The sequence below is a fragment of the Solanum stenotomum genome, chromosome 12, assembly GCF_019186545.1.
Source record: "Solanum stenotomum isolate F172 chromosome 12, ASM1918654v1, whole genome shotgun sequence".
NCBI classification, from domain to species: Eukaryota; Viridiplantae; Streptophyta; class Magnoliopsida; order Solanales; family Solanaceae; genus Solanum; species Solanum stenotomum.
Window position 1 is genome coordinate 31,707,055 of NC_064293.1, and position 25,101 is coordinate 31,732,155.

At 34.1% G+C, this 25,101-nt stretch overlaps 1 protein-coding gene across 2 annotated transcripts; it reads right to left on the minus strand.

Annotated features, from left to right (window-relative positions):
- Positions 1-25,101, minus strand: LOC125848379 (multicystatin). 2 transcript variants are annotated; one of them, XM_049528234.1, is made up of 4 exons: positions 24,810-25,101; positions 24,525-24,659; positions 24,258-24,444; positions 1-174 (listed from the first exon to the last, which is right to left on the minus strand). In XM_049528234.1, exons 1-4 carry the CDS (start codon positions 25,035-25,037, stop codon positions 125-127), a joined length of 600 nt encoding a protein of 199 aa, XP_049384191.1. In that variant the 5' UTR covers positions 25,038-25,101; the 3' UTR covers positions 1-124. The 2 variants fall into 2 exon arrangements, with proteins under 2 accessions (XP_049384191.1, XP_049384190.1); XM_049528233.1 differs by lacking the exon at positions 1-174 and adding an exon at positions 22,874-23,052.

Sequence of the window (25,101 nt, forward strand, 5' to 3'; positions counted from 1 at the left end):
AACTAGTACATAGATACAGACATCAAATATAATAGAAGCATAACATCAGAACACTTTTTTACCCATCTTAGTTAAAAGCACAAATAACCCTTCATTGAACTGGTAGCTTAAAGAGATGACAAGCTCACTGCATAGCTTTGACATCAACATCAGAATCAAGAGGTTTTTTATCACCTGCCAAGGTTGGTCCAAAACAAATGCAAAGCATCAGAGAGATTTCTCATCATCTCTATTCTATAGAGACAACAATTTGACAGTTCCAGTCACCTATTTAAGATTATATTGAGGTGCATTTTTTATTTTTAACAGTACGGAAACAAAGCATGACATTGGTTGAAGTGACAACAAAACAAACAAATTATAAACACCATGTATACATGGCTTTTGCCTTTTACATTGCAAACTTTACTCAACCATAAAGGCAAAGGATGCTCTTAAAAGTCTAAAATTAGTCAACATCATGTTGCTAAATAAAATGAAGACCTCAAAATGCATCTTTATCATTCTCTCATTTAACAATACTAAACAAAGCATGATATTGATTGGATTAGCATTTTGAGGTTTTAACAAATACAGAAACAAAGCATGATATTGGTTGGAGTGGCAACAAAACAAACAAATTAACCATAACTTAATATGCATAGTAGGGGTGACTGATTAGCCCATGGCAATAATGTAAGTAACAAAGGAAGAATGTATTAGAAGGTTTACCTTGTTTCTTAAGCCTGCAAAAACTCACTTCTGTCTTTTCATCGACTCCCCACCATGCCAAAGCTTGAAGGAGCATTGGGATCATCAGTATCAGTGGCTAGAAAGGTGATATAACACCATATACCAGCAGCAGTTGACGTGTTCACAGTTACGTTTTTCACAAATTTGTAATTTGTATTCTAAACCAAGGAAGCCAAATATCAATATTTTTATTTCTCTAAAAAACGGAAAAGAATGTGGCAGGTAATAAACACTTACATGCTCTGAATTGAAATGTTCAATGGCTTTCTGGGCGAGGTCAAGAAAAATTGGGATTTTGTTTTCCTTACCCCGATGTGTACTAAAATAAGCACTAAAAGAAGTACCCAATTCCAAATCCAGAGTGATATCAAAACCCTATTACATTGCACACCAACAAAAAAGGACAAATCAAAAGAAACCCTAGCTTGTTACGCTGGCCGGAAACAACCATTATTTATGTAAACGTACCTCGCTCTCCCGGATCTGCCTGTTATACTCTTTCTGAAGTCGGACGCTCACCCTGCCGCCGTCTGCATACCTAATCTCATCATCGTCAGAATCGTAGTATTCTTCTCCATCTTCACCAATGAAGGTTTTAATAACATACTGAAAAGGCTTTTCTACACTCTCCCCTTCCAGTTTTCGCTTCCCCTCACGACGAGGAACCTCCGTCATCGCAATATCACACTGCTCAATGAAAAATTGCTTTACCGGTGACCCCTAGACAAGCGATTTCCCCAATCTGTAGATAGTCGCGTTTGGCCCATGAAAGCCCAATGCTAAATAAAGGACCGTGGGAAAAAAACATGGAAAAAAGTGTTTCCCATATAATTTGTTTTTTTTTTTGACAAAATGGCACAACATAATACCCTATAGACTAGGGGTGTGCATTATTCGGATTAAACAGAATAACCAAATCAAATCAAATTTTTATTTGAATTGATTTTTTAGTTTTTCGGATTGATTTTAGATTAATAAATTACTTTGTTTGGTTTTTTGGTTTGGTTTCGAGTTTTAAAGATAAAAATCGAAAAACTGAAAAAAATCGAATATTATACATATAATATTTACAGAATTAAGTTGGAGTTAACCACTTTTGTCCCTTTTTGGTTATTGTCTTTCATGATTTTTATGTTTGAATTACATCTATAAAAGGTATACTTATAAGTTTTGTGTTTCAGTTTTACTTATGATTTATATTAGAAAGTATATTTAAGGTATTAAATATTATTACTTTGGTTATGTTATTGATTATTGACATAACCTAATAACCAAACCGAATAGAGGAAAACCAAACCAAACCAAATTTATTTTGGATCGAATTGGGTTACACTTTTACAAAACCAAAAACCAAAAAATCCAAATAGAATAGGGCAAAACTAAACCGAATGCACACCCCTACTATAGACTAAATTAGCGATAAATAGCCCACTTTTAATTTTTTAGCAAGAAAAAGACTTTTTTTTTATTTATTTGGCATTGAATAGTTATTTTTCTTTTTCTTAAAAATGTATTTTTGTTCTCCTTATTTTTCTCAAACACACGTTTGATTGCTGCTTGTTTTTTTCTTGAAAAGAAAAAATTTATTGTTTTGTTATCCCTATTTTATCTCTTTTTTAATTTATTTTATCAACGTTTTAAAATACAGTTCTTTCCCTTTTTGTCTCCTTTTTCTCTTTCTAGAATTCTTTTCATACGTATATTTGATTCTCTCCCTAATTTTCAATTCTTCTCCTTAATTCAATCTGTTTATGAAAATCAGATATGACAATATGTTTTTTCATGGATACTTCTAAAAATCATCTTTATATATAATCTTGTTCTTGTCCAATTAATTGTTGAATTTCATTATTTGTGAAAGTGAAGTTTTTTCAATTTTGTTTTTGCGAAAATTTAGGTTATTCAACCTTTTTTTGTTTTCTTTCTAAATTCATTTTCATATGTATATTTGCTTCTCTTCTAAATTTTCTCTTATTCTCCTTAATTCACTCTGTCTATGCAAATCAGAAATAACTGTATGTTTATCGATTGATCCTTCCAATAATTTCTTTTAATATATAATTATGTAGCATTTCTTGCCCCATTAATTTTGAAATTTCGTGATATGTGGAACTAAAGTTTTTAAAACTTTTTTTGGGGAAAATTCAGGTTATAGTTTTTTGAAATTTTTGTTCTCAATTTCATGGGTAAGAAAGTATACAAATTTATGATGTAAATACAAATCACTGAATACATAGATAAATACGAACTAATGTATACATAGTGCAGTTACCGTATACATAAACAAAATCACATGTACAATTAACGAATAAAATTTAATTTATATATGTATCATATTAATATCATTCTTGTATTCATTATAGTAATACATCTAATCGATGGTAATATTATTATGTATACAATATAAAGTTTATGTATACATGTATCAATTACTGTATATATCAATAAAATTTACACGTCTATTTTTATGAATATTTTTTGTATATACATATTTTTTTATGTATACATTATGTAATCACAACTTTAATTATTGTATAATTTATGCATATGTATTATTACAGTTTCTAATAAAATTCCATTTAATATTATTTGATTAATTATTGTCGATTATATGATAATTAATACACGTTAGAGCATTAATAATACAGTTTCTTATCTTAATAGTAATCACAATCTGTTAATAAGTTATTTAAAGAATTTTAAAAAATTCATTCCTTAAAAGTTGGTGTAACCTTTTTTTAATGGGTTAATTAATAGATATATATATTTCATTTCTTAAAAGTAGGCAATCGGTTTTTTAATAAACTAATTATTGTTGATTGGTAAAATAAAGTAATTCATAAAATTACAATCAAATATATCTTTATGTTTCTGTAAATTGCGTTGATATTTTTTTAAATAGACGATTAAATAAAGTTGAGTTTGAGATTTAAAAAAATTTGAAAAACTAACTTCCTTAATTATAGGAGTTAAAAACTTTTTTGTTGATTTACTTTTTTGTTTCTCAACTTGAAAATATTTTGTACTAAAGCTACAAAAGCTAGACATAATGATTAAAAGTTAGATTACCTTTTATCTTGTAATTATGATAGCTAAGCAGCACTGGAATATTGACTTCTATCAAATCTTGAACTATAAAGAATAGGAAAAGTGTACCTACAAAGAATAACGTACTCTATCAGAATGAAATAAGCAGCGCAAGTGAAGAAGCTTGTCCTTATTCGAAAGGAGATTCCTCATTGAATAGATGGAAGGAGTTGGATCAAGGGAACACTCGAGACTATAAAAAGGAGCTATCTCGACAGTTAAATTTCGCTGATGAGCTTCCAAGCTCTTTTGGGATTAGCTTGTCCTCCTTCGAAAGGATATATTCTTCACTTAATAGATGGAAGAAGTTAGATCAAGGAAACTCTGGAGATTGAGAATGATTTTTTTTATCCAAATCTGCAATACATAAAAGGAAATTAACACAATTATTGAAAAGACAGAATAATATAAAAATGAATCTCGGGATCACCACCAGTTCACAATAGGATAGTATTGGTGTACATCCCTTTTTATCCATTTAAGTTGTCAATATTAACATCCCCCAACATAAAATTAATCACATAAGATTATGTACAATATAAAAATTGAACAACGTAAAAATGAATCTCGGAATTACCTCCTGTTCACAATAGGATATTCTTGATGAACATTCCTTTTATCCATTTCAGTTGCTATATTATGATCAGAATTCATATTGTCAATATTAATATCCCTCTTGAAGACTAAATTTTGGGAAGACAAATAGATAGAGCAGGATAGGTTGCAGGACATCTTTCCTGACCTCTACGCTATAAATCTCCAACACCACACCAAGATTCAACAAGTTTGAGACCAGTAAGGATGGAATTTCATATTTAGAAGAGCTATAACTAACTCGAAAATTGACAGAGTAGCTGAACTATTGTAGAAACTAGAGTCTTACAATGACTTTCCAAGAATATATGCATCAGAAGCCCTCCATATATACAGGGGGCTTATTCCGCTACTGGGTCATAATATATCATTCTCAATAGTTATGTTCTCAACCTTTGAGCATACTGTCACGATCCGAGTCTACACCCTGGACATGGCCGACACTCAAGAACCATTGCTGGTCCCCAAGCGAACCCTCATCCTGACTGACTACAAGCGAAAGACTAACTTAAGTATGCAAAAGCTTAAAACTGAATAAAATTCAAAAAACTCAACTTTTCAAAACTTTAACTCAAATGAACAACTTAGAATAAAAATAATATATTCAACTCGCCATAACATAGACACTTAAAGTCTTTAAAACATTTAATAAAATAAATGAATAATACAAACTTCTCAACTATACTGACTATCTATGAAGCCTCTAACTGTTAAAGATGGAAGTCGGGACAAGACCCACGACATCCTGACTAAACTGAAAAGTAAATGAAATCCTCTGAAACAAAGGAGGCTCAGTACGTGGAATGTACGAGCATGTAAAAGGAATTCTAAAGCATAAACATAAGCTTGAAACTTGATAAAAAAGGAAACATACTTACCTCTTTTCAAACTTACTCAACTCAAGGAATACTCAAAACTATTCAAACTTACTCAACTCAGAAGTACTCAAGGATAAGATACTCAACTCAATATAAAGCAATAATAAAAGATGCAATATATTTGGAAAACTGTAAAACAGTAAAAACAACTTAGTTCGATAAAGAAAATGCAATAACAAACTCAATTTTACTTATATAATAAAGTAATATAGTTTATGTGAGAGTTTCTCTAACCGAGAACCACCACTATGAGCCTAAGTGGTGATACAACGTCTTGCCCACGCTGCTAGAACTGTCCTATACTTTGCCGTCATATAGAACACTTAACTTAGTGGATCCACTAGCTTAATTTATGTGATCATCTAAAAAGTATGACCCATTAATACTTATGATGGCTACATGGTTTATGGAGACTTGAGTTAATATGAACTCGCATCCCCATATCGGTGCTCAATACTACTCCCAAAAATATACTTAGCTCATATGTTTTTAAAACAACTTCTTTCTTTGATTTGAGATAATTACTCAAAACTTAGCTTAAAAGCTCTCTTGGAATCGATGTTCCCTTTTCTTTCTCAAAATGTGAAAACATTTTCAAACTTCTTGGAAATACTTAGTTCCCATATACTTCTTTGAAAAAAAATGAACTTTACTTTTACTCTTTACTCAACTTCAAAGCTTAAGTCTTTAAAAAAAGTTTAAACATTTGTAAAAGACTTTTTAAAATGTGGTTCTTGTCGATTATGGACGTGAACGACTCAATGCAAGGTTTTCAATAATAAACATTTGTAAAAGACTTTTTAAAATGTGGTTCATATCGAATTATGGACGTGAACGACTCAATACAAGGTTTTCAATAACCATAGATAGAACTCAAATACTTACAACTCAAGAACTTCAATTATACCACTAATTTCAAGAATGCTCAACTCAGAGGGTTCATGCGGAATTATGAGCATGAATTACTCAACTCAAGGACTCAAAGATACTTCTCATCTCAAGACTGCTCGACTTATAGGGTTCATGCGGAATTATGGTCATGAACAATTCAACTCAAAGACTTCATGGGTAACATGCAATAGTCCCATGATTAGGATTATAATCTCAGAAGGGTTAGGACTCGATACTCAAGACTTAGAACTTAAAGATACTACTCCTTTCAAAGATACTAAACTGATGGAGTTCATGCGGAAGTTATGGGCATGGACGACTTGACTCAAGGGTCAAAATATCAATAAGGAACTCAGGTATTCGACTCTTCTCATTCTCTGAATTACTTTCTCAAAACTTAGTTCAAATCGATAGTTTATCTCAAGGATTCACAATTGAACTCAAAGGTTTTCTTGAACTCTACTCTTAACTCTCTTTTGAATGTGAATTATGAATTCAAGAGTTATGGTTCATGAAGGATCTTGTAATGATAAAGTGGACTCATGAATACATTCTTCTCACTTATACTCACTTGCTCGAGTCTTGTAACAAGTTATAGAATTTGTAGAAGACTCATCAAAAGGACTAAAAGGGACTTTCTCAAAATGTTCGAAAGAACTCTCAAGACTTAACTTTTAACTCTACCTTGAATTTGAATTATGGATTCAAGGTTGTGATTTGTGATAGGAAAGGTCTCATGATGTTTAGGAATGATTGTTAATAGCTAAACATGAGAAAAGTCACGAAAACACCGTCTTGAAACAAGTCCGCTACGCGGAGATGGTTTAAAATAATACTCGCGAAATTAAATTTTGAGACAGAGGAGTCTGCGTCCTAACCGCGACGCGGAGCAACTTTTAGCTCACTGGGGGAGCAAGTTGTAATGACCCGAAATATCATTTTGGTAATTTTTCGTGGAAATGACTATTTTGCCCTTTCGGTAGTTGCCCCGAGTCCCATGTTTTGTGGTTGTAAAGTTAGTTTGAGGAAAAGTTGGTAAAAAGTTGAGTTTTTGAGAAGTTGAGTTTTTATGAGTTAAAGTTGGTTAAAAAATGCTTTTTCGAGTTATTTAGAGTTTCGGGACTCGGATCGGATTTCCGTCGATTCCGGCAGTTTTAGAATGTCGAAACGGGTCTGTGTGAAGTTACGGAGTTGAAACGAAGAATTGAGGTCCTAAGTTGCTAAAGTTGTGAAATTGTGATAAAGAGTTGACTTTGGTCAACATATGAGGTTCCGAGGCTCGGATTGAAATTTTGAGAGTACCGTTGGTTTCGGGAGGCGATTCTAAGTCTAGAATGAGTCTTGGTTGAATTTTTAGACGCTCCGTTTGAGTTTCAAATTTTTATCGGATGTTAAACTAGTTTCTTGGCATCTTATTGAATTTCGGGTCAAGGAGTCCTCGAATTCAAATTCCGACAGTTCCATTGAGTCCGGAACGTCGAATTTAGTGGGGGTACATATTTAGTTTGTGTGCACGAGATTCCGAACGAATCCCGAGGGTCCAACGGGGACTTAAACTTTGGTGTTATTGTTGTGTTTCAGCTGCAATAGCAGTCTTTTTTCTTATTTTTAAAGCCAAAAACAGTAGCCATTTTCCCCCAACTTGAAAAATATCCATTTCTCCATTTTTAGACTTTGAGAGCTCAAATATAGGTGATTTCAAGTGGGTTTTCGCAAGGAATTCATTGGGTAAGTTATTTCCAACTTATATCTTTGNCATGAAGGATCTTGTAATGATAAAGTGGACTCATGAATACATTCTTCTCACTCATACTCACTTGCTCGAGTCTTGTAACAAGTTATAGAATTTGTAGAAGACTCATCAAAAGGACTAAAAGGGACTTTCTCAAAATGTTCGAAAGAACTCTCAAGACTTAACTTTTAACTCTACCTTGAATTTGAATTATGGATTCAAGGTTGTGATTTGTGATAGGAAAGGTCTCATGATGTTTAGGAATGATTGTTAATAGCTAAACATGAGAAAAGTCACGAAATCACCTTCTTGAAACAAGCCCGCTACGCGGAGATGGTTTAAAATAATACTCGCGAAATTAAATTTTGAGACAGAGGGGTCTGCGTCCTAACCGCAACGCGGAGCAACTTTTAGCTCACTGGGGAAGCAAGTCCACGACGCAGACTTGCGTGCCAGATCGCACTCGACTTTCTCCTTCTTCGTTTCCCAGCCCCAATTCGCCTAAATTCGATTCGTTTTGTCAATCTCCCTTTAGATTTAGATACCCAGCACATGTACACTAGAATCTAACTCTAACCACTCTATAAATCGACACATTAACCTCAAGAACTCCTCAATCTCAACCCAATTCAAAAATGAAAGCAAATTCAAGATTACATAGCAAGAACATCAAAGCTTCAACTTTTAGAACGAATTTAAAGCTGAAATTAACATGATTGGCGTGTGGGTGAACAAACCCAATACTAAGGAAGCTTACTTACTTGAAAGAACATCTTCTTAAAGAACTTGAAGGAAAAATCTGGAAAGAAGAACCCTAGCCTTAGCTTTTCTTGATTTTCTTGGGCGTAGATTCTTTGGAGTGAATGAGAGAGTTTGATTTGAAACCTGATTTTCTACTCGTTTAGGGCAATTTAGTTGACCTTGAAAGGGTTCTTAGGACTAAAATACCCTTAAAGAAATAAATAAAACGAGCTGGGAGTCGAAATTATTTTTCACCAGGCAGTGAGGTCAGTATTGGCTCCGCGTCACGGAGCTATTGCAAAGCTGCTGCCAGGTTTGCGTGACGTTAGTAAATCCGTTATAACTTTTTACTCAGAGCTCGAAATTGAGCAAACTCAGTGGCGTTGGAAAGAGGACTCGAAGGGATTTAATTTTCTATCTTGTAGCTCACCTAATTCATCCTGTACTAGGAGTTATGGTCGTTTGAAATTGACCCAAACCTTAAGAAAAACTAGGAATGACTTGAATGTTTTTCTCTTAGGCTCTTCTTGGAACTCAAGATGCAACATCTAGTGACCTTAATAGTCAAGAAATTTTAAATTCCTTGCAAAAATTTCACTCACTATAAAGAACGGTTCGAGGCTTAGCTCAAAATTTTCTAGGGTGCTACACATACAGTGAATTTTCTCTATAAGAAATTAATCCAAAAAAGGAGGGAAGAGTGTTCAAGAACTCAGCAGCTCAGTGTAACTTGTTTAGCTGGATATGCCATTGTATTTGTTGGTAGTATTATTTCATACCCCGCTGACAACATTGTTATTTCTCTTGACAACGAGAAGCCTAGTATCTTAATGCTAGCTTTGAAGAAATTTGGGTTTCTTTATTTGTTTACGAGAAGTTTTCCTATTAGGATAATGTTTGTTGGAACAATTGTGACTTTGCAATAGTTGTTCTACGACTACATTAAAATATTAAATAGATTGCCAACCAGTGGAAATGTAATCAAATGATATAGCGGAATACAAAAAGGCTCAAAATCACTCAAGATAAAAGTTGCTATTGATCAATACATGACATGTGCATTAGTTTATATATATAATGAGCACACGAATACTCCAGCACATAATTTAGCAAATAGAGTGAACTAGCGACCCTACTGTTTGTTTTTTGGAAATGTTTCATCATTTACCAACCTTTAAAAAAAATAATGATACGTAAATGCCAAAGTTTTACTACTTGTTATTTAAATATTTCACTATAAACTTGAAGCAAATGTGATCTCTATCACCTGTAATGAGGTTAGAACATGAACCTAAAGAAAAAGGACACTTTTACTACATCCTAAAAAAATGCATTTCGTCCTTTTAATTAAAAAAGAACGAATTTACTACATCGATTACTCAACCATTCTTATATTTAATGCATCGATTACTCAATCATTCTAAAGAAGAACTGTTAGTTCGAAGCTGATATGAGATGTTGTTCGAAGTTGATATGAAGTTTTGATGATTTAACAAACTTATCGATCTAACAAGGAACCAGGTTCTTGTTATTGGGATTGCTGACAGAGAAATGAATGAATAAACTTTGTGTGAGGAATATTTGTGTGTAATCATCAAAAAGGGGGAAAGTATTATATTCTAGGTGTTTTGATGATCCTCACAAATGCAGGGACCTGGTCCCTGGCAGAGTGCTCTCGTCCAGATACAAATGGAGTACAGTTGTAAAGTTGTCATGTCAGGTGGTAGGTGAAAAGTGCAGTGTCCTACACCAATAGGAAGAGCGGACGAGATTGTATGCTTCAGTGTCTCACAAATGTAGGGACCTGGTCCCAGGCAGAGTTCTCTCGTCCAGATCCATAATGGGGTACAACTGTAAAGCTGTCGTGTCAGAGGTTGGTGAGGCGTCAGCGTACTGCACCAATCAGAACGGAGGATGGTGTTTGTCCAATGGGTAATAATTCTTTATGGTTGATAGTTTATACATGACAAACACTATAATTAATTCATTCCTCCAAAGAAAGAAGTCAGCCAGCAAACCTTTCAAGAACTCATAAAGAAGTTTGCAAGGGACCTGGTCCTTGCAAGACTGCGATATGGAAAGGTGAAAAGACAGTTGTCAGAAAAGTTGATACGTCAGAAAAGCTGCTACGGCAGGTGCACAACTTTTCTAACAGCAGGCATTCAGCCAATGAGATTGGCTCAAGGAGTTTGTGTTCACTTTCATTATATTATCTCTTTCTTACAAACACAAACTCAAGATTTGGCAAACAAAATTTGGATTTTCTCTCAAAATTCATAGGCTTGAAAAGAAGGCCATCTTCAAGGAAAAACATTGCTCAACTCAACAAAGGGACCTGATAGAGTGAAGAAGAGTCTTTGTTGTACCTAGAGCTTTGTGTCTTGTGTGCTTACATTGTAAATCTGATCCTAATCTATAAAGGATTCAGATCTTGTTTCGGTTTCTAAAAGTCTAAGTCTTCTAGAGTTAGATGATTTGGTGGGCAACATTGTTGTTGCTTAGTCAAAATCTAAATCGTCCAAAGGGTGGTGGTTTAGTGAGCGGTGTGGTATCCGCTTAGAAAATTCTATATTAATCGGTAAGGGTTAGTATAGTGGGTAGTGTTGTATTTGCTCTGGCTCAGCTAAGTGATAGGAGTTATTGCTTAGTTTGCAAATTAGCAGACTAATCTCATTTTGTAAACTGGCTTTTACTTTTGCTTGGAGAAGATTAGTGGAAGCAGTTTGAAAAGTCCTGGCAGGCCAGGTCGTGGTTTTACTCCCTTGAGCAAAGAGGTTTCCACGTAAAATTGCTTGTTCAATCTTTACTTTCAGCACTTACTTTACTGTTAGTTATTGCAACTGTGCTGAGGACCTGGTCCTATCGAAATAGGTGGACGCATACATTCCAACTAGTGGTATCAGAGCCTGGGCTTTCTATCTGGTTAACACCAAGAGAGAAGTTCATATGAGGAATGGCGTCACCACTGAATCAGCAAAGAAGTCAGTCCTCAACAAGACCTCATCTTCTTAATGGTTAGTTCTATAGATATTGGAAGGTTCGAATGACTAACTATCTTATGGCGGAGGACAGTGAGGTATGGAAGGTCATCTGTGAAGGTTTTTATGTCCCAACCATGGAGGTTAAGGTTGGAGAGATAACAAGAGTGATTTCCAAAACTAGAAAAGAGTGTAATGACTCTGACAAACAACTAGTTCGAAAAAATTACAAAGCCAAGAAGCTACTTATGTGTGGCATTGGAATGGATGAATACTATCTGATCTCTTCGTGTGAATCAGCCAAAGAAATTTAGGATCTGCTAAGAACTATTTATGAGGGCACGGAAGAACCAAGGAAATCTAAGCTAGATTTCTTTACTGCTCAGTTCAAAAGTTTCACCATGGAAGAAGGTGAACCTGTCCATGAAATGCGCACAAGGTTTTCTACCATTACAGATGAGCTCATGCTCCTTGAAGAACCAGTCCCCTTGTGCAGACAAGTCTCCAAGATTCTGGAAATTTCTCCCAGATCTTGGACAAATGATTTTGCGACTGGCAATAAGACAAGGGAACCTGAAGAAATAACTCTGTGTGCACTGTTTCAGCATCTTCAAGCTTATGAGATGCATATAAAAGGGAAGGGTCTTATTTTCAAAGGTGAATACGTGAGGGCAGATCTGACTGGTGATGCTGATCAGAAGGGAGGTGCAAAAAGGGATAAATCACTAGCTTCTAAGGTGTCACAAAGTGAAATTTCTAAAATAGATGAGACCATGAAGAAAAAAAAATCACAACAGTGCTACAAGCTCTAGTAACGTATGTTACAAGTGTGATCAACCAGGTCACTCCATTAGAGACTTCTCTATAAACAAAGCTGACCACGGAGAATATGTCAAGCCTGGAGAAAGTAAAGACAAAGAGGGGGACCTGGTCCGTCTGAAGCTAAGTAGAATAGAAGCCTTTTTCCAGGCAGTGAAAAAGGATGTAGCTGCATGGGAAAATTTCTCAAGTCATTCAGATGATTCTGAGCACTCTAATAATGCTTTCATGGCAAAGTCAGATTAGGAGGATGCTGATGAAAAGGTAACCCTATCTTATTTCAAGCAAAACTTGAATACCTTTTCTACCAGTAAATTGAGAAAGCTAGCTGTTGTAAATTGAGAAATCCGCTTAGAAAATTCTATATTAATCGGTAAGGTTTTGTATAGTGGGCAGTGTTGTATTTGCTCTGGCTCAGCTAAGTGATAGGAGATATTGCTTAGTGTGGATATTAGCAGACTAATCTCATTTTGTAAACTGGCTTTTACTTTTGCTTGGAGAAGATTAGTGGAAACAGTTTGAAAAGTCCTAGCAGGCCAGGTCGTGGTTTTACTCCCTTGAGCAAGGAGATTTCCACGTAAAATTGCTTGTTCAATCTTTACTTTCAGCACTTATTTTACTGTTAGTTATTGCAACTGTGCTGAGGACCTGGTCCCATCGAAATAGGTGGTCGCATACATTCCAACAAGAACAAATCTGGCAAAATAAGTAGTAAATTTTGTTATTAAAGATTAATACACAAATATTAATGAGCAGAGATTTCGTATAACGTAACTCACTTCAGTGATTTTGTAGATAATTAGGGTAAACAGTAGATAGCTGTAACACCCCGTATCCTAAACAAACCAGATTGCAGATTTCAGAAGCTACAAGTGACACCGACGAGCACCACCTACGGACCGTAAGGTGACCCATGGTCCGTGAATGGTCACCTGCAACCCTCCCTAGAAGCAGCCCATAAATCTAGCAAAGGGTCCACCCACGCCGGGACCTACGGACCGTAGGTCAGGCCACGGTTCGTGGGTCAACCTCAAACTTTCAGTCCCGNCCCATGGTCCGTGTTAGTGGTCCGTGGATGGTCACCTGCAGCCCTCCCTAGAAGCAGCCCATAAATCTAGCAAAGGGTCCACCCACGCCGGGACCTACGGACCGTAGGTCAGGCCACGGTTCGTGGGTCAACCTCAAACTTTCAGTCCCGGAACCCCCCAGGAAATCAGCTAAGGGTCAACCTGCGCCAGGACCTACAAACCGTAGGTCAGACCACGGTTTGTGGTCCAAGGCCGTAAGTCAGACCCCCAAGTTCCAGTTCCAGTCCCAGTTGCCGATCGACGGGTACAACATGGACAATCGGTCAATCCACGGTATGTCGGTCCCATCCATCGGTGACCCTGACAGCTTTTAAGCCAGGGGTCGTTTGGTCTTTTCCCTATATGTTGGACTCCTAAACTACGTCGTTTAAATCCTAAGTTTTGGTCAGTTTTAGCCTATAAACATAACTAGAACTTACCTAAGTCAGATCGTTCATCAAAACTTAGAAAAATTAGAGCGTAAGAGGAGAAAGAGGTCAAGAACCCTAGTTCAAGAACACAACAAGGTTCCGTCAGTTCCAGCCCCGAAATCGAAAGATTTCTCCATGGAATTCATCACCAGGTATATGGAATTTCACTAGTGGGTTCCTTTCGCCCATTAGGTCTCTAGATTTCAGTCAGATTCTTGATTCTCAACATCATGTTTAAACCTAGGGATTTCTTGAATGTTAGAAATTGTTGAGTTTTAGCTGCTAGAATGATCCAAGTCAGATTATCATGAATTCAGTATCTTTTGGTGTAGATTCTTTGATAATTTCAGAACCCTAGCTATGTAGTTCTTTTAGTTCATGAATTATACATGTTAGGTCGGCTATGTACATATATGCCTCAGTTTTTGAATGTGCATTATCAGTATATTAATGTTGCATTCTCAGTTTGCATGCCAATATTTTGAGTTATCCAGTATTACAACATTTCAGTCATAGAATGTTAATTACTTAATCGATTGTGAGAAGCTTAATACCGAGTGGACTAGGGTCAGTTACCCTCAAGTCCTAGAACTACGTGCATCGTAAGTTGTAAGTCCCATTTGTGGGCATCATTTTAGTGATCACACCAGCATGCCTCTATACCTCTGGTAGGGTATATTGGGTCCTCTCGATGAGGCGTATACATCGGACTCCACATTTAGCTCATGTGATTTTATGTCGGTTATTATTAGCTCCTTTACAGTTTAGTCAGATTCTATTGCATTGACCATGTTATCAGTATAGTTCAGTATTCAGTCTCAGCATGTTATAAACTTGATCATTGCATTCAGTTTAGCCATGTTCAGTATTTCCAGTATCCTTATCATGTTCAGATTATATCATTACTTTATTGCGTGTTCAGTTATGTTATTATTCAGCTTTATTCTGTCCTGCATGCTCAGTACCTTTCAAAAACTGACACATACTTTGCGCTATATCTTCTCGTGATGTAGGTTCAGGTCCTCAGCATCAGCATCAGATCACGCATAGATCGGTTCCCGATCTTCAGTTCAGCAGCATCAGTGGTGAGTCCTCATTCTTCGAGGACTAGTGACATAATTTTCTTTCTTGCTTTTAGCTTTAGTTTCAGTTTTGCTAGATCTAGTTAGGGCATGTCCCAACATTTCTAATCAGTAGAGGCTTTATTTTCACACATAATTAGTTTCAGTTTTAGTGTTAGAGTTTGACTTTTCATTTGTACTCAAACTCTCAGTTTTCTTTATTCAGATTCAGTATATGGGTATTCCCCATCATTTCAGTATTAGCTTCCGCACATTATTATTTGATTTAGTTTATCTTAGTATGCTTATGATATGCCAGCAGGGTTAGCTTGGGGTCACTCGTGATCCTAGGTCCCGTGTCCGCGTTCTGGGATAGCCTCGGGGAGTGACAATAACTTACTAACGATTCTGGAACCAGACAAGTTAGGGCTCTCGAAAATTAGTGAAAAATTAGTAATTTTGACTCTCATGCAAGCGATTTGAACTCTTCAGTGAGAGATTTTGGACTGACCAAGTTTGAACGAAAAACTCTTTGGACTAAGATGAAAGCTTGTGAGAACTAGAGACGTGTATTCTCCGGTCATCGCGGTTGAAAGATTTAGCACCTGTAGTTAGTGAAGACGCCACCGTGAATTTTCTTTTTGTGAGAGAAACAAAAGAATTAGTGAAGAAAAATGAGGGAATTTGGGGTGTGAGTTAGGCCTAAGACCTAATTTAACATGGTATCAGAGTAGGGCCTGCCTCACCCGATGTTGGGGCCTCCAAAATCAAAATTGTCCACGCACTAGATGCTAAGCATTGGGCGTGAGGTGGGGTGTTAAAGAATGACAAAAGTCCCACATCGGTGGTTAATGAGATGGGTGGACTCCTTATAAGGCTTGGGCAATCCTCCTCCCTTTGAGCTAGCTTTTGGGGTGTGAGTTAGGCCTAAGACCTAATTTAACATGGTATCAGAGCAGGGCCCATCTTACCCGATGTTGGGGCCCCCAAAATTAAAATTGCCCACGCACCAGATGCTAAGCAGCACTGGGCGTGAGGTGGGGTGTTAAAGAATGACAAAAGTCCCACATCGGTGGTTAATGAGATGGGTGAACTCCTTATAAGGCATGGACAATCCTCCTCTCTTTGAGCTAGATTTTGAGATGTGAGTTAGGCCCAAGACCTAATTTAACAATATGTGCGTAATGTATATTCCTCCCATTCAGTTTTAAATGATATTACACAACAATGGTAGTGGTTAGAATTCTTTAAAACTGAAAATGATTGCTCTGACTTATTCATTAATTAAAATAACATTAAAAGTATATATTAAAACAAACTAATTAGGATTTAGGGTTAAAATAGTGTTATTTTTGTGTGTACGTGTGCATGCATATGATTTAGGAGTATGTATTGTGTATTAGAGTTAAGTTTAAGTTTTATACTACATCAATATAAATAATTTTTGACACTATCAAGTCATTGAAGGTATATTTATAAGGTAAGCCCATAATATATATATATATATATATCACATTCACACATTTTTTTCAAGAAAATGTTTTTAAGAAATATAAAAAAATCCACACAAAACAATCCAACTCCATCATCATTCAACTACCCGGAAAGGAAATGCTGCACATGAACAAATGATTAACTTTCAAAATAATTATTTTGATATTACTTTCTCCGTTCATGTTTGGTTTGGTAGTAAATGGTGCATCCTTGAGAAACAACAAATAGATGAGTAATTTTATTATATCACAGATAGTAATTATAAGTAGAAAACAAATAGTACTATTATTTAATAGCAAAAGTAAACACAAAATAATAAATCATCTCTTCATTTTTAATTACTTAACTTTTAATAATAAATTGGACCTGTAAAAATGGAAGGAGGCTTTCTATTTATTTGAGTTGAAACTTTGAAGTGTTGTCTTTTTTTTTAATTATTAATTAATGAAACAACGGAATTAATTTTAAATAAGAATAGTTTCATTAATATCAAAGTGTCAGAAATATACCCACTACAATTATAGTATGCTCCAAGTAAGAAAAACTAAATCATAGTCTTGTGTTTATTTTTACTTATCTATTTTAAGTTTTATATAATTTTTATAAATAATAATTAATATAATACTTATAATTAATGTTATGGACAAAATATAATTTTTTTATATATATAAAATAAAAATAAAAAAGTATTTTTTAAAAAATAAACAGATAAAAGTGAACCAGAAAAAGTAGTACTTTCAAGTTTAGCTTAAAAAGGAAAGACTTGCATTTGTAAAAAGCCTTTGTATTGCTTTTTCGGGTTTCTCTTTAATATTTTTTTTTCTTTTTTTGGCTTTCTGTTCATTTTATTTTCGAAAATCCAGACTATTTAGAAATGAAAAAAAAAATGGAAGTTGACTATCTTTGTTGAATTGTTGGGAAAGAAAAAATTCAAATCAAGTACTTATCCTAATTCCTAGATTAATTAAATCAATAATATTTCTTAATATAACATGAAAATTGCAAAATGTCTCGAGCATTTCTAGAATTATGCAAAATTAAAGGAAACAATACCTTTTTTAAATTAAAAAAAAAACGCAAGTTTTCTTTTCATTGAGAGAGTACGGGTAGCAATCATTAAGATTAAATTAAGCTATATAGATTCAAACTACAGTCAAACCTCTTTATATTAATTTTCTTGAGAATTAATTTTTTATATTATTATTTTTTTACTTCTTTATAATAATATTCTACTTATAACAACAGTGTTATTCATTATAGCATTATATTCTTTGTAAGATTACTATAAAGTGTAATTTGGTATGAGGGGTAAAAATAAATAATTTTGGAATAGAGCAATTATTAAATTCTAATGTCTTATTTGATTGTCATGTTTGAAATAACTTATCTCATAATTTATACTATAGTCATGGGATAAATTATCTCATATACATGGTGAATAAGTTATTCCACGATAGTCATACTCAAATATTGTACAGTAATAGTAGTACCTTGTATGAAATGTGTTATATATAAAATAAAATATTAAAAATATTTGTGATAATCATCATTATTATCATAAACATACTAAATTTTAGGTACAAATATTTATAAAAAAAATATATATTTAAAAAATGTTCATAAATTATGATCATACTCATAACTTTACTAGAAAAGATTTTAGTGTTTGCCTTATCAATATGTAATTAATGAATTATGAAAATTAATTGATACTTTGAATTTAACAAATACTCCTATTTTAGACTGTCAGCTACCAGCCTCCAATTTTCACAATAGGAGGATTGTCCAACCCTTATAAGGAGTCCACCCATCTCATTAACCACCGATGTGAAACTTTTGTCATTCTTTAACACATACGTACTGATATATATATATATCATACACTCAAACCCTTATAGCCATGCATGTAAGTACTTAGTATTCTCACCGTCCCAATTTATCAAACATTTTTTGAATTTTGAAAGTCAAGCGAGTTTTATATTGAATACAATATTGCATAAGATTTTGAATTTTCGTTTTTCATATATATTTTTAAGTAACTTTTAAATATGCAAATTATATTTCAAAAGAACTTTAATATTTCATATCTAAATTAACAATTAAAATTTTAAAAGTTCAAATCTCAAATCAAATGACTGTATCGTATAAATTCGATAAAAAAAAGTATTCAGTCTAATATACCATATTAGTAGAGTAAGTATTACATAGAAGAAGCAAAAAAATCTATAATGATGAGTGTTATTTGCAAGGAACTAGCATTGCAGCACTGTCGTTTCCGTACTGCACCAAAAACTTTTACAAACTATATCAGCACTACCACTGAAACTTCACCTCAGTGATAATTTGTTACTTCTCCTGTGCTACTCATCGATCTCTCTTCAAATACTCTCTCGGAATTTTTCTATTTTACTCTCGGTTATAGATCTAGCATTAGAGGTAACGGGAGCTTGTGTAGTAGTACAATATATAGTGCTTTTACTATATGGGGTTTTGGTAACCACCGGAAAAATCATCGCCAGAATAACTCGATCACATTTTGAGATATCCTTCATTTTCCGATTTACATGGCTTCCTCCGGCGTATACAGATAGGTCTGTTTCATTCTTCAAGTGTTTTTTTTTCATTTGCCCATTGAATTTTTGCTATTTTAGTGTTTGGATGATAGCATGAGTAGTAGTAGTACAGTGCATTTACTAGCTCGAATCGATTTTTTGTTCTCTATAATTAAGGTAACCACCGTAAAACTCATCGTCATCTTAGCTCTATAATTTAGTGTTTGGCTCATACATCTAGCATATGGAATGCAACGGGTGCATATGTAGTAGTAACTGTTTGGTCTCTGTAGTTCAGTAAAGGTCATTGATCGGCAGCAATTGATTATGCATTTTCTGATTCCCAGCTCCCTCTTCCCATGGCTGAGGCCTGAGGTCTGTTTAATTCTTCAAGTTTTGCCCCTAGAAAAGGAGTATTTGTAAATTAATATATAGTAGAAAAGGTATAAGGTGTTCCTAACATTAATATTTCTGTTTTTAATTTTTTTTCAAAGATGTGTGCTATTCCTATAGCACTACTGAAGCCGTATCGGCTTCATTTGCGAGAGATAAGAATGGGCCACCAGTTGAATTGTCGGTACAACAGATTGCGGATCATCTACCAATAGACTTTCAGTATGAGAACAAGCTAGGGCAAAGAAAAAGATGATGCGGGTTGTTCTTTAGGATCACATCTACATGCACTTCAGTATGCGCAATACACCGGTTTATGCACGAAGGAGGATTATCCCAACATAGGATTTAGGCCGGAGGATGCTTTTATTCCACCCGTCCCCACACAGGTATATATTTCTTTTTTATTTTAAAATATTTTAGCATCAACATTATTATTATTATTATTATATGAAACTCACCGCGCGTGTTTCTTATTTTTATTTGAAATTTTTTAGGCATTGAAATACAGAATTGGACATATCTCTCGTGTTCGTACTGTCTGAGGATAGTAATGCAGACTACCGTGGAGGAGGAAAATTTGGTCACTGATGAAGAATTAAAGGAAATATTGAGAAGACAGCCTATAATTCTTTCAAAGCTTTCAAAATTTCACGGGAAAGGTAATACAGTAACTAACTTTGTTCATTATACATTCGATTTTCACAAAACAATATATAATTGTGATAATATCTCTACACTTTCCTTGTATTATATAAATCTTAATTTTTTGTTTTGATTTCATTGAAGGGAGTATAGTATACATGGGATGGATGATAAAGCGTGCGTATGCTGGATCACACTCAGTACTTATAGTTGGATACGGGATTATGAATGGTATAAAACATTTTATAATTAAGAACACATACAATGTTGATTCTGGGGTATGGAAGAGTCAAGCGAGATTTGCTATATATATAGATTGTGCTATCCTAACGATGTGTATATGTTTCCTTATGATCCTAGCCTAGTGACGTCATAGTTGAGAAGAAGCCAAAAGATAATTCTAGTAGCAGTGGAAGCAAAAACAAGAAAGGCTGGTAGACTACTTATTTTGTATAGATTATTACTCTAGTATTTGTAGCGTAGCCCAAATTTCACTCTTCTTATACTTCCATGGCTAGTTTAATTTGGTATTGATGACGACTTTTATTTTTATTTTATTTCTCTTTCTTTATATTACCAAAAATCTTGTAATGACATTTTATCAAAGCAAATTTCAATTATATCCCATGGAACTCTATATTAGTATTGTGACATTCTGATCATTTACTTGGTCACGTTTTTTTAGTAATTAAGAAATGCCAACAACATGATAAAACCTATAATAAGATATCCAATTTCCTAAATAGAAAAGATAGCTTCTACCATTTCAATTGTCTTATAAATAATGCTTATAGATATATAGTTAGAACTCAAACTTTATATCATTAGACGATCATGATACTTCCCAAAAATTGAAATTCTTGATCAATGGAGGAACAATATCACCATTTTTGTTCAATAAGATACCAAAGTAAATGAATAGAAAATTTTATATGGAGATGGTGTGATTCTTATATATATTATATAAGTCAACAACATGTGGACGAACACAACAATAAGTAATGGTTCCAAAAGTAATACAAGTTGTACCAGGGCTGGAGCTACAACTAATTATGAAGGGTGTGCAAGTAATCTTCCTTCGTCAAAAAATTATATCGTACGTATAGGTCAATTTTATACAATTGTTAATATATACTTAAGTTTGCACAACCTTTTAATAATTAGAGCCCTTGGCTCAGTGGTAACGAGCATGCCTTTGCCTTCAATTCCAGAGGTTAGAGGTTTGATTCTTGGTTCCTTTAAAGTGTTTTGACGTCATATTTAAATCAATTTCAAAGAGTTTTTTGTGGTCCTTTAGTAACTTTCTTTTAAATTCTTTTACTTGTCTCTCTATAGCACTATTTAATTATTTTACACAGGTAAGTATTTTAAAAAAATTATAAATAACATTCATTTTGTGATAACACTCATTAATTATTAAATTTAATTGAAACTTTAGTTTAGATATCTATTTATATTAAATATATAATAATATTTTAAGAGGTATCTACCAAAAAAATAGAAAATTTTTTTATGTGCAATTACATATATATCAGTATATTTTTCATTCTCTCCTAATTAGTAGGATAATGGGAGATTTGAATTGACTTACATTATAATTATATTTTGAATTATAGGTAAATCTCTTTCATGATTTAACAAGTGAATCAAAATTATTTTTTTGAATTATAGGTAAATTTCTTTCATGATTTAATAAGTGAATCAAGAGAACTAACTAAGATTTGGATATTTTTATTATGATTTTCACACATTCTCTATCGAAACACAAAGAAACTTAACATCCATTAAAGTTAAATAACAAAATCAAAGATTGAAAATAACTTTATATTCAAGTAAAATTCGATAAATTAGTGTTATCTTTTCTTGAATATGCAATACGTGTTCACTAAAAAACTTGACTCATTCATTTTTAAACTATCATCTCAATTTATAAAATCTGTCATGCATTTTTATAACTAAACGCAACTCAAATTCAAGATTTTTTTTAAAAAAATAATTGAGATCTTAAATTGAAGATAAAAAATTAGACAAATTGTATTTGATGAAAAACAAATTATTTATGTTGTTTAAGGTAAAATCACTAGGTTGAGCAAGATAAATGTGAATCCACTCACTAAAATTTTGCACACCCTTCATAAAATTTCAGGGTTTTGGCCTGAAGTTGACATAATAAAAATAAATTTACATGCTCCCACTAGAAACTGTAGCTGACATGTGAAATTCCCATTTATTTCTACCAACTATGGAATCAAAATGAGAAGACGTACAACTGATATTTTGAATATAACTTTTTTTGATTTCTTTTATGAAATAAGAACAAACCGCACAAGGTTGGCTTCTTTCAACATAAATGGACTTAAATGATCTGGTGAGTTCTGCTTTCTCTTTAACAAATGCAGCACTTTCGCTCTCTGTGACGCATATGTTGAAGAAGATGAATAGCTAAAAGGTGAAATATATTTCAAGACATATTAGTCTAAAGTTCGCCAATGCAATAGACAGTTGTATTTACTTTACCACCGTTCTTCATATTTAAATAGTCTTTGATTGATTTTTGGCTTGGCAAAGAGGGCAAAGTGCAAAGCACATGCAATAATTGTTCTAAGATGGCCATTCAAACTACAACAGCTAGCATTGCAAGATGCAACATGACAACACTTATAGAGTTGAACGAGTTATTCAACTAACAATAAACGTGTTCTCTTCAGATCAACAAGTAATAGAAGCATAACATTGCACGGAAGTGATAATGTTAGTTAAAAACACAAATAACCATTCAATGTTAGTTAAAAGCACAAATAACCATTCATTGAACTGCAAGAGTATATGACAAATACCAACACCTTTTTCATGTTGTAATAATAAACCACAAATAATAACCGCTGGTAGCTTAAAGAAATGGCAAGCTCACTGCGTAGCTTTGACATCAATATCAGAATCAAGAGGTTTTTTATCACCTGTCAAGGTAAATTCAAAGCATCAGGTTTCTCATCATCTCCAGTCTATACAAACAACAATTTGACAGCTCCAATTGAACCAGAAATTGCAGACCATGCTCTCTAGAAAGACAAGTTGCAATGAAAAGGGATTTGACTTTTTCAGGTATAACATAATTAATGTGAAAGAAAACTCATGTCCTACTAGAGAATGGGATTCTCTGACTACGGCCTTGCCGGCCTTAGCATTACTTGCTAAGTACTATTTACCAGTAATTGTTGTGTGGCTGCTCATATACATCAATTGCATATATGTCCAGCTAGGTACGCTTGGGGTCAAGTATGTCACTGGATGTTGGGTCGTGACAAACTCAAACTAATTAAGGGCATCTATTAGCTCCAATAAGAGGTAAGAAAAAAAAGTGAAACGAGATACGAGATTGTAGAGTGCAGGTAACAAGGGGTGATTGAAGAAATTCTACAAGAAGAATGATGTCGATTTAGTAAGTCTTTGATGAGCGAAAGATCATGATCACTTGCCTTTAATACTTATTACTAATTGGCATTTTGATTAGGGGACTCCCATTTGAATTTGAACTTGGTCGAATTGGATGAGTGATGTTTGAAAATGTCAACAACAGTTTATTTATCTTCGAAGTACCTAGGTAGCAAGCTTAGTTACAAGCGGAAATTGTTCTCAGCCAACCCGCCATTATAGAGTTCTCCTACTCCGATCAGCGAAATCAAAGAGCATGTGATTGAAGACGTAGTATTGATTCATGCAAACATGCTCCTTGATTCTTGTGTCAACAATTTGGAAAGAAATTAAACAAAGGCTTATGATGGAACAGAGAGCTAACACAGCCTACTTTATAAACACCATGTATACATAGTTTTTGCCTTTTACATCGCAAACTTAACTCAACTATTAATACAGGGATGTTCTTACATGTTAATCAGCCAACATCATGTTGCTATATAAAATGAAGACCCCAAAATAAATGTTTATCATTCTCTCTCTCATTAAACAATATGGGAAAAAAGCATGATATTGGTTGGATTAGCATTTTTTTATTTCTAACAATACGGAAACAAAGCATGATATTGGTTGGAAAGGCAATAAAACAAAAAAATTAACAAGAACTTAATGCACAGTATGGGTAACTGATTAGCACATATATATAAGCAATGCAAGTAACAAAGGAAGAATATATTAGAAGGTTTACCTAGTTTCTTAAGCCTGCAAAATCTCACTTCTATCTTTTTATTTATTCCACGCCATACCAAAGCTTGAAAGGTCTTTGAAGCATTGGAATCATCAGAATCTGTGGCTAGAAAGGTGATATAACACCATATACCAGCAGCAGGTGACGTGTTCAAAGTTACGATTTCCACAAATTTGTAATGTGTATTCTAACGCAAGGAAGCCAAATATCAATTACACAAAATACTTAGTTTTAAAAACCGGAAAAGAACGTGGCCACCCAACTTACATGCTCTGAATTGAAATGTTCAATGGCTTTGTGGGAGAGTTGAAGAAATAATGGGTCCTTCTCCTCACCCCGTTGTGTCATAAAAGAAGCACAAATACGTTTACCCAATTCCAAATCTAGAGTGATATCAAAACCCTATTACATTGCACACCAACAAAAAAAGGACAAATCAAAAGAAACGGACAAGTAGAATAAGAAAATACTACTCCAAATTGTTATTCTTCCCATCTGTCGATACGCTGGCCGGACACAACCATTATTATTTTATATATATACGCGACGTACCTCGCTCTCCCGGATCTGCCTGTAGTACTCTTTCTGATGTCGGACGCTCATCCTGCCGCCATCTGCATATCTAATCTCATCATCATCAGAATCGTAGTATTCTTCTCCATCCTTGCCAATGAAAGTTTTAATAACATACTCAAATGGCTTTTCTACTCCATGACCTTCCGTCGCTAAACACTCCTCTTCCAGTTTTCGCTTCCCCGCACGAGGATGAACCTCCGCCATGGCAATATCACACTGCTGAATGAAAAATTGCAGTAACGGTGACCCTAGACAAACGCTTTCCCCA

Bases quoted from the DNA above. Each gene is read 5' to 3' on its own strand.
- LOC125848379 (XM_049528234.1), bottom strand. From the start codon at position 25,037: ATGGCGGAGGTTCATCCTCGTGCGGGGAAGCGAAAACTGGAAGAGGAG. The intron at 24,445-24,524 runs GTAAGTTGGGTG...TCCTTGCGTTAG, and splicing joins AACATTTCAATTCAGAGCAT to AATACACATTACAAATTTGT. The intron at 175-24,257 runs GTAAACCTTCTA...CAACCTTGGCAG, and splicing joins TTGCAGGCTTAAGAAACTAG to GTGATAAAAAACCTCTTGAT.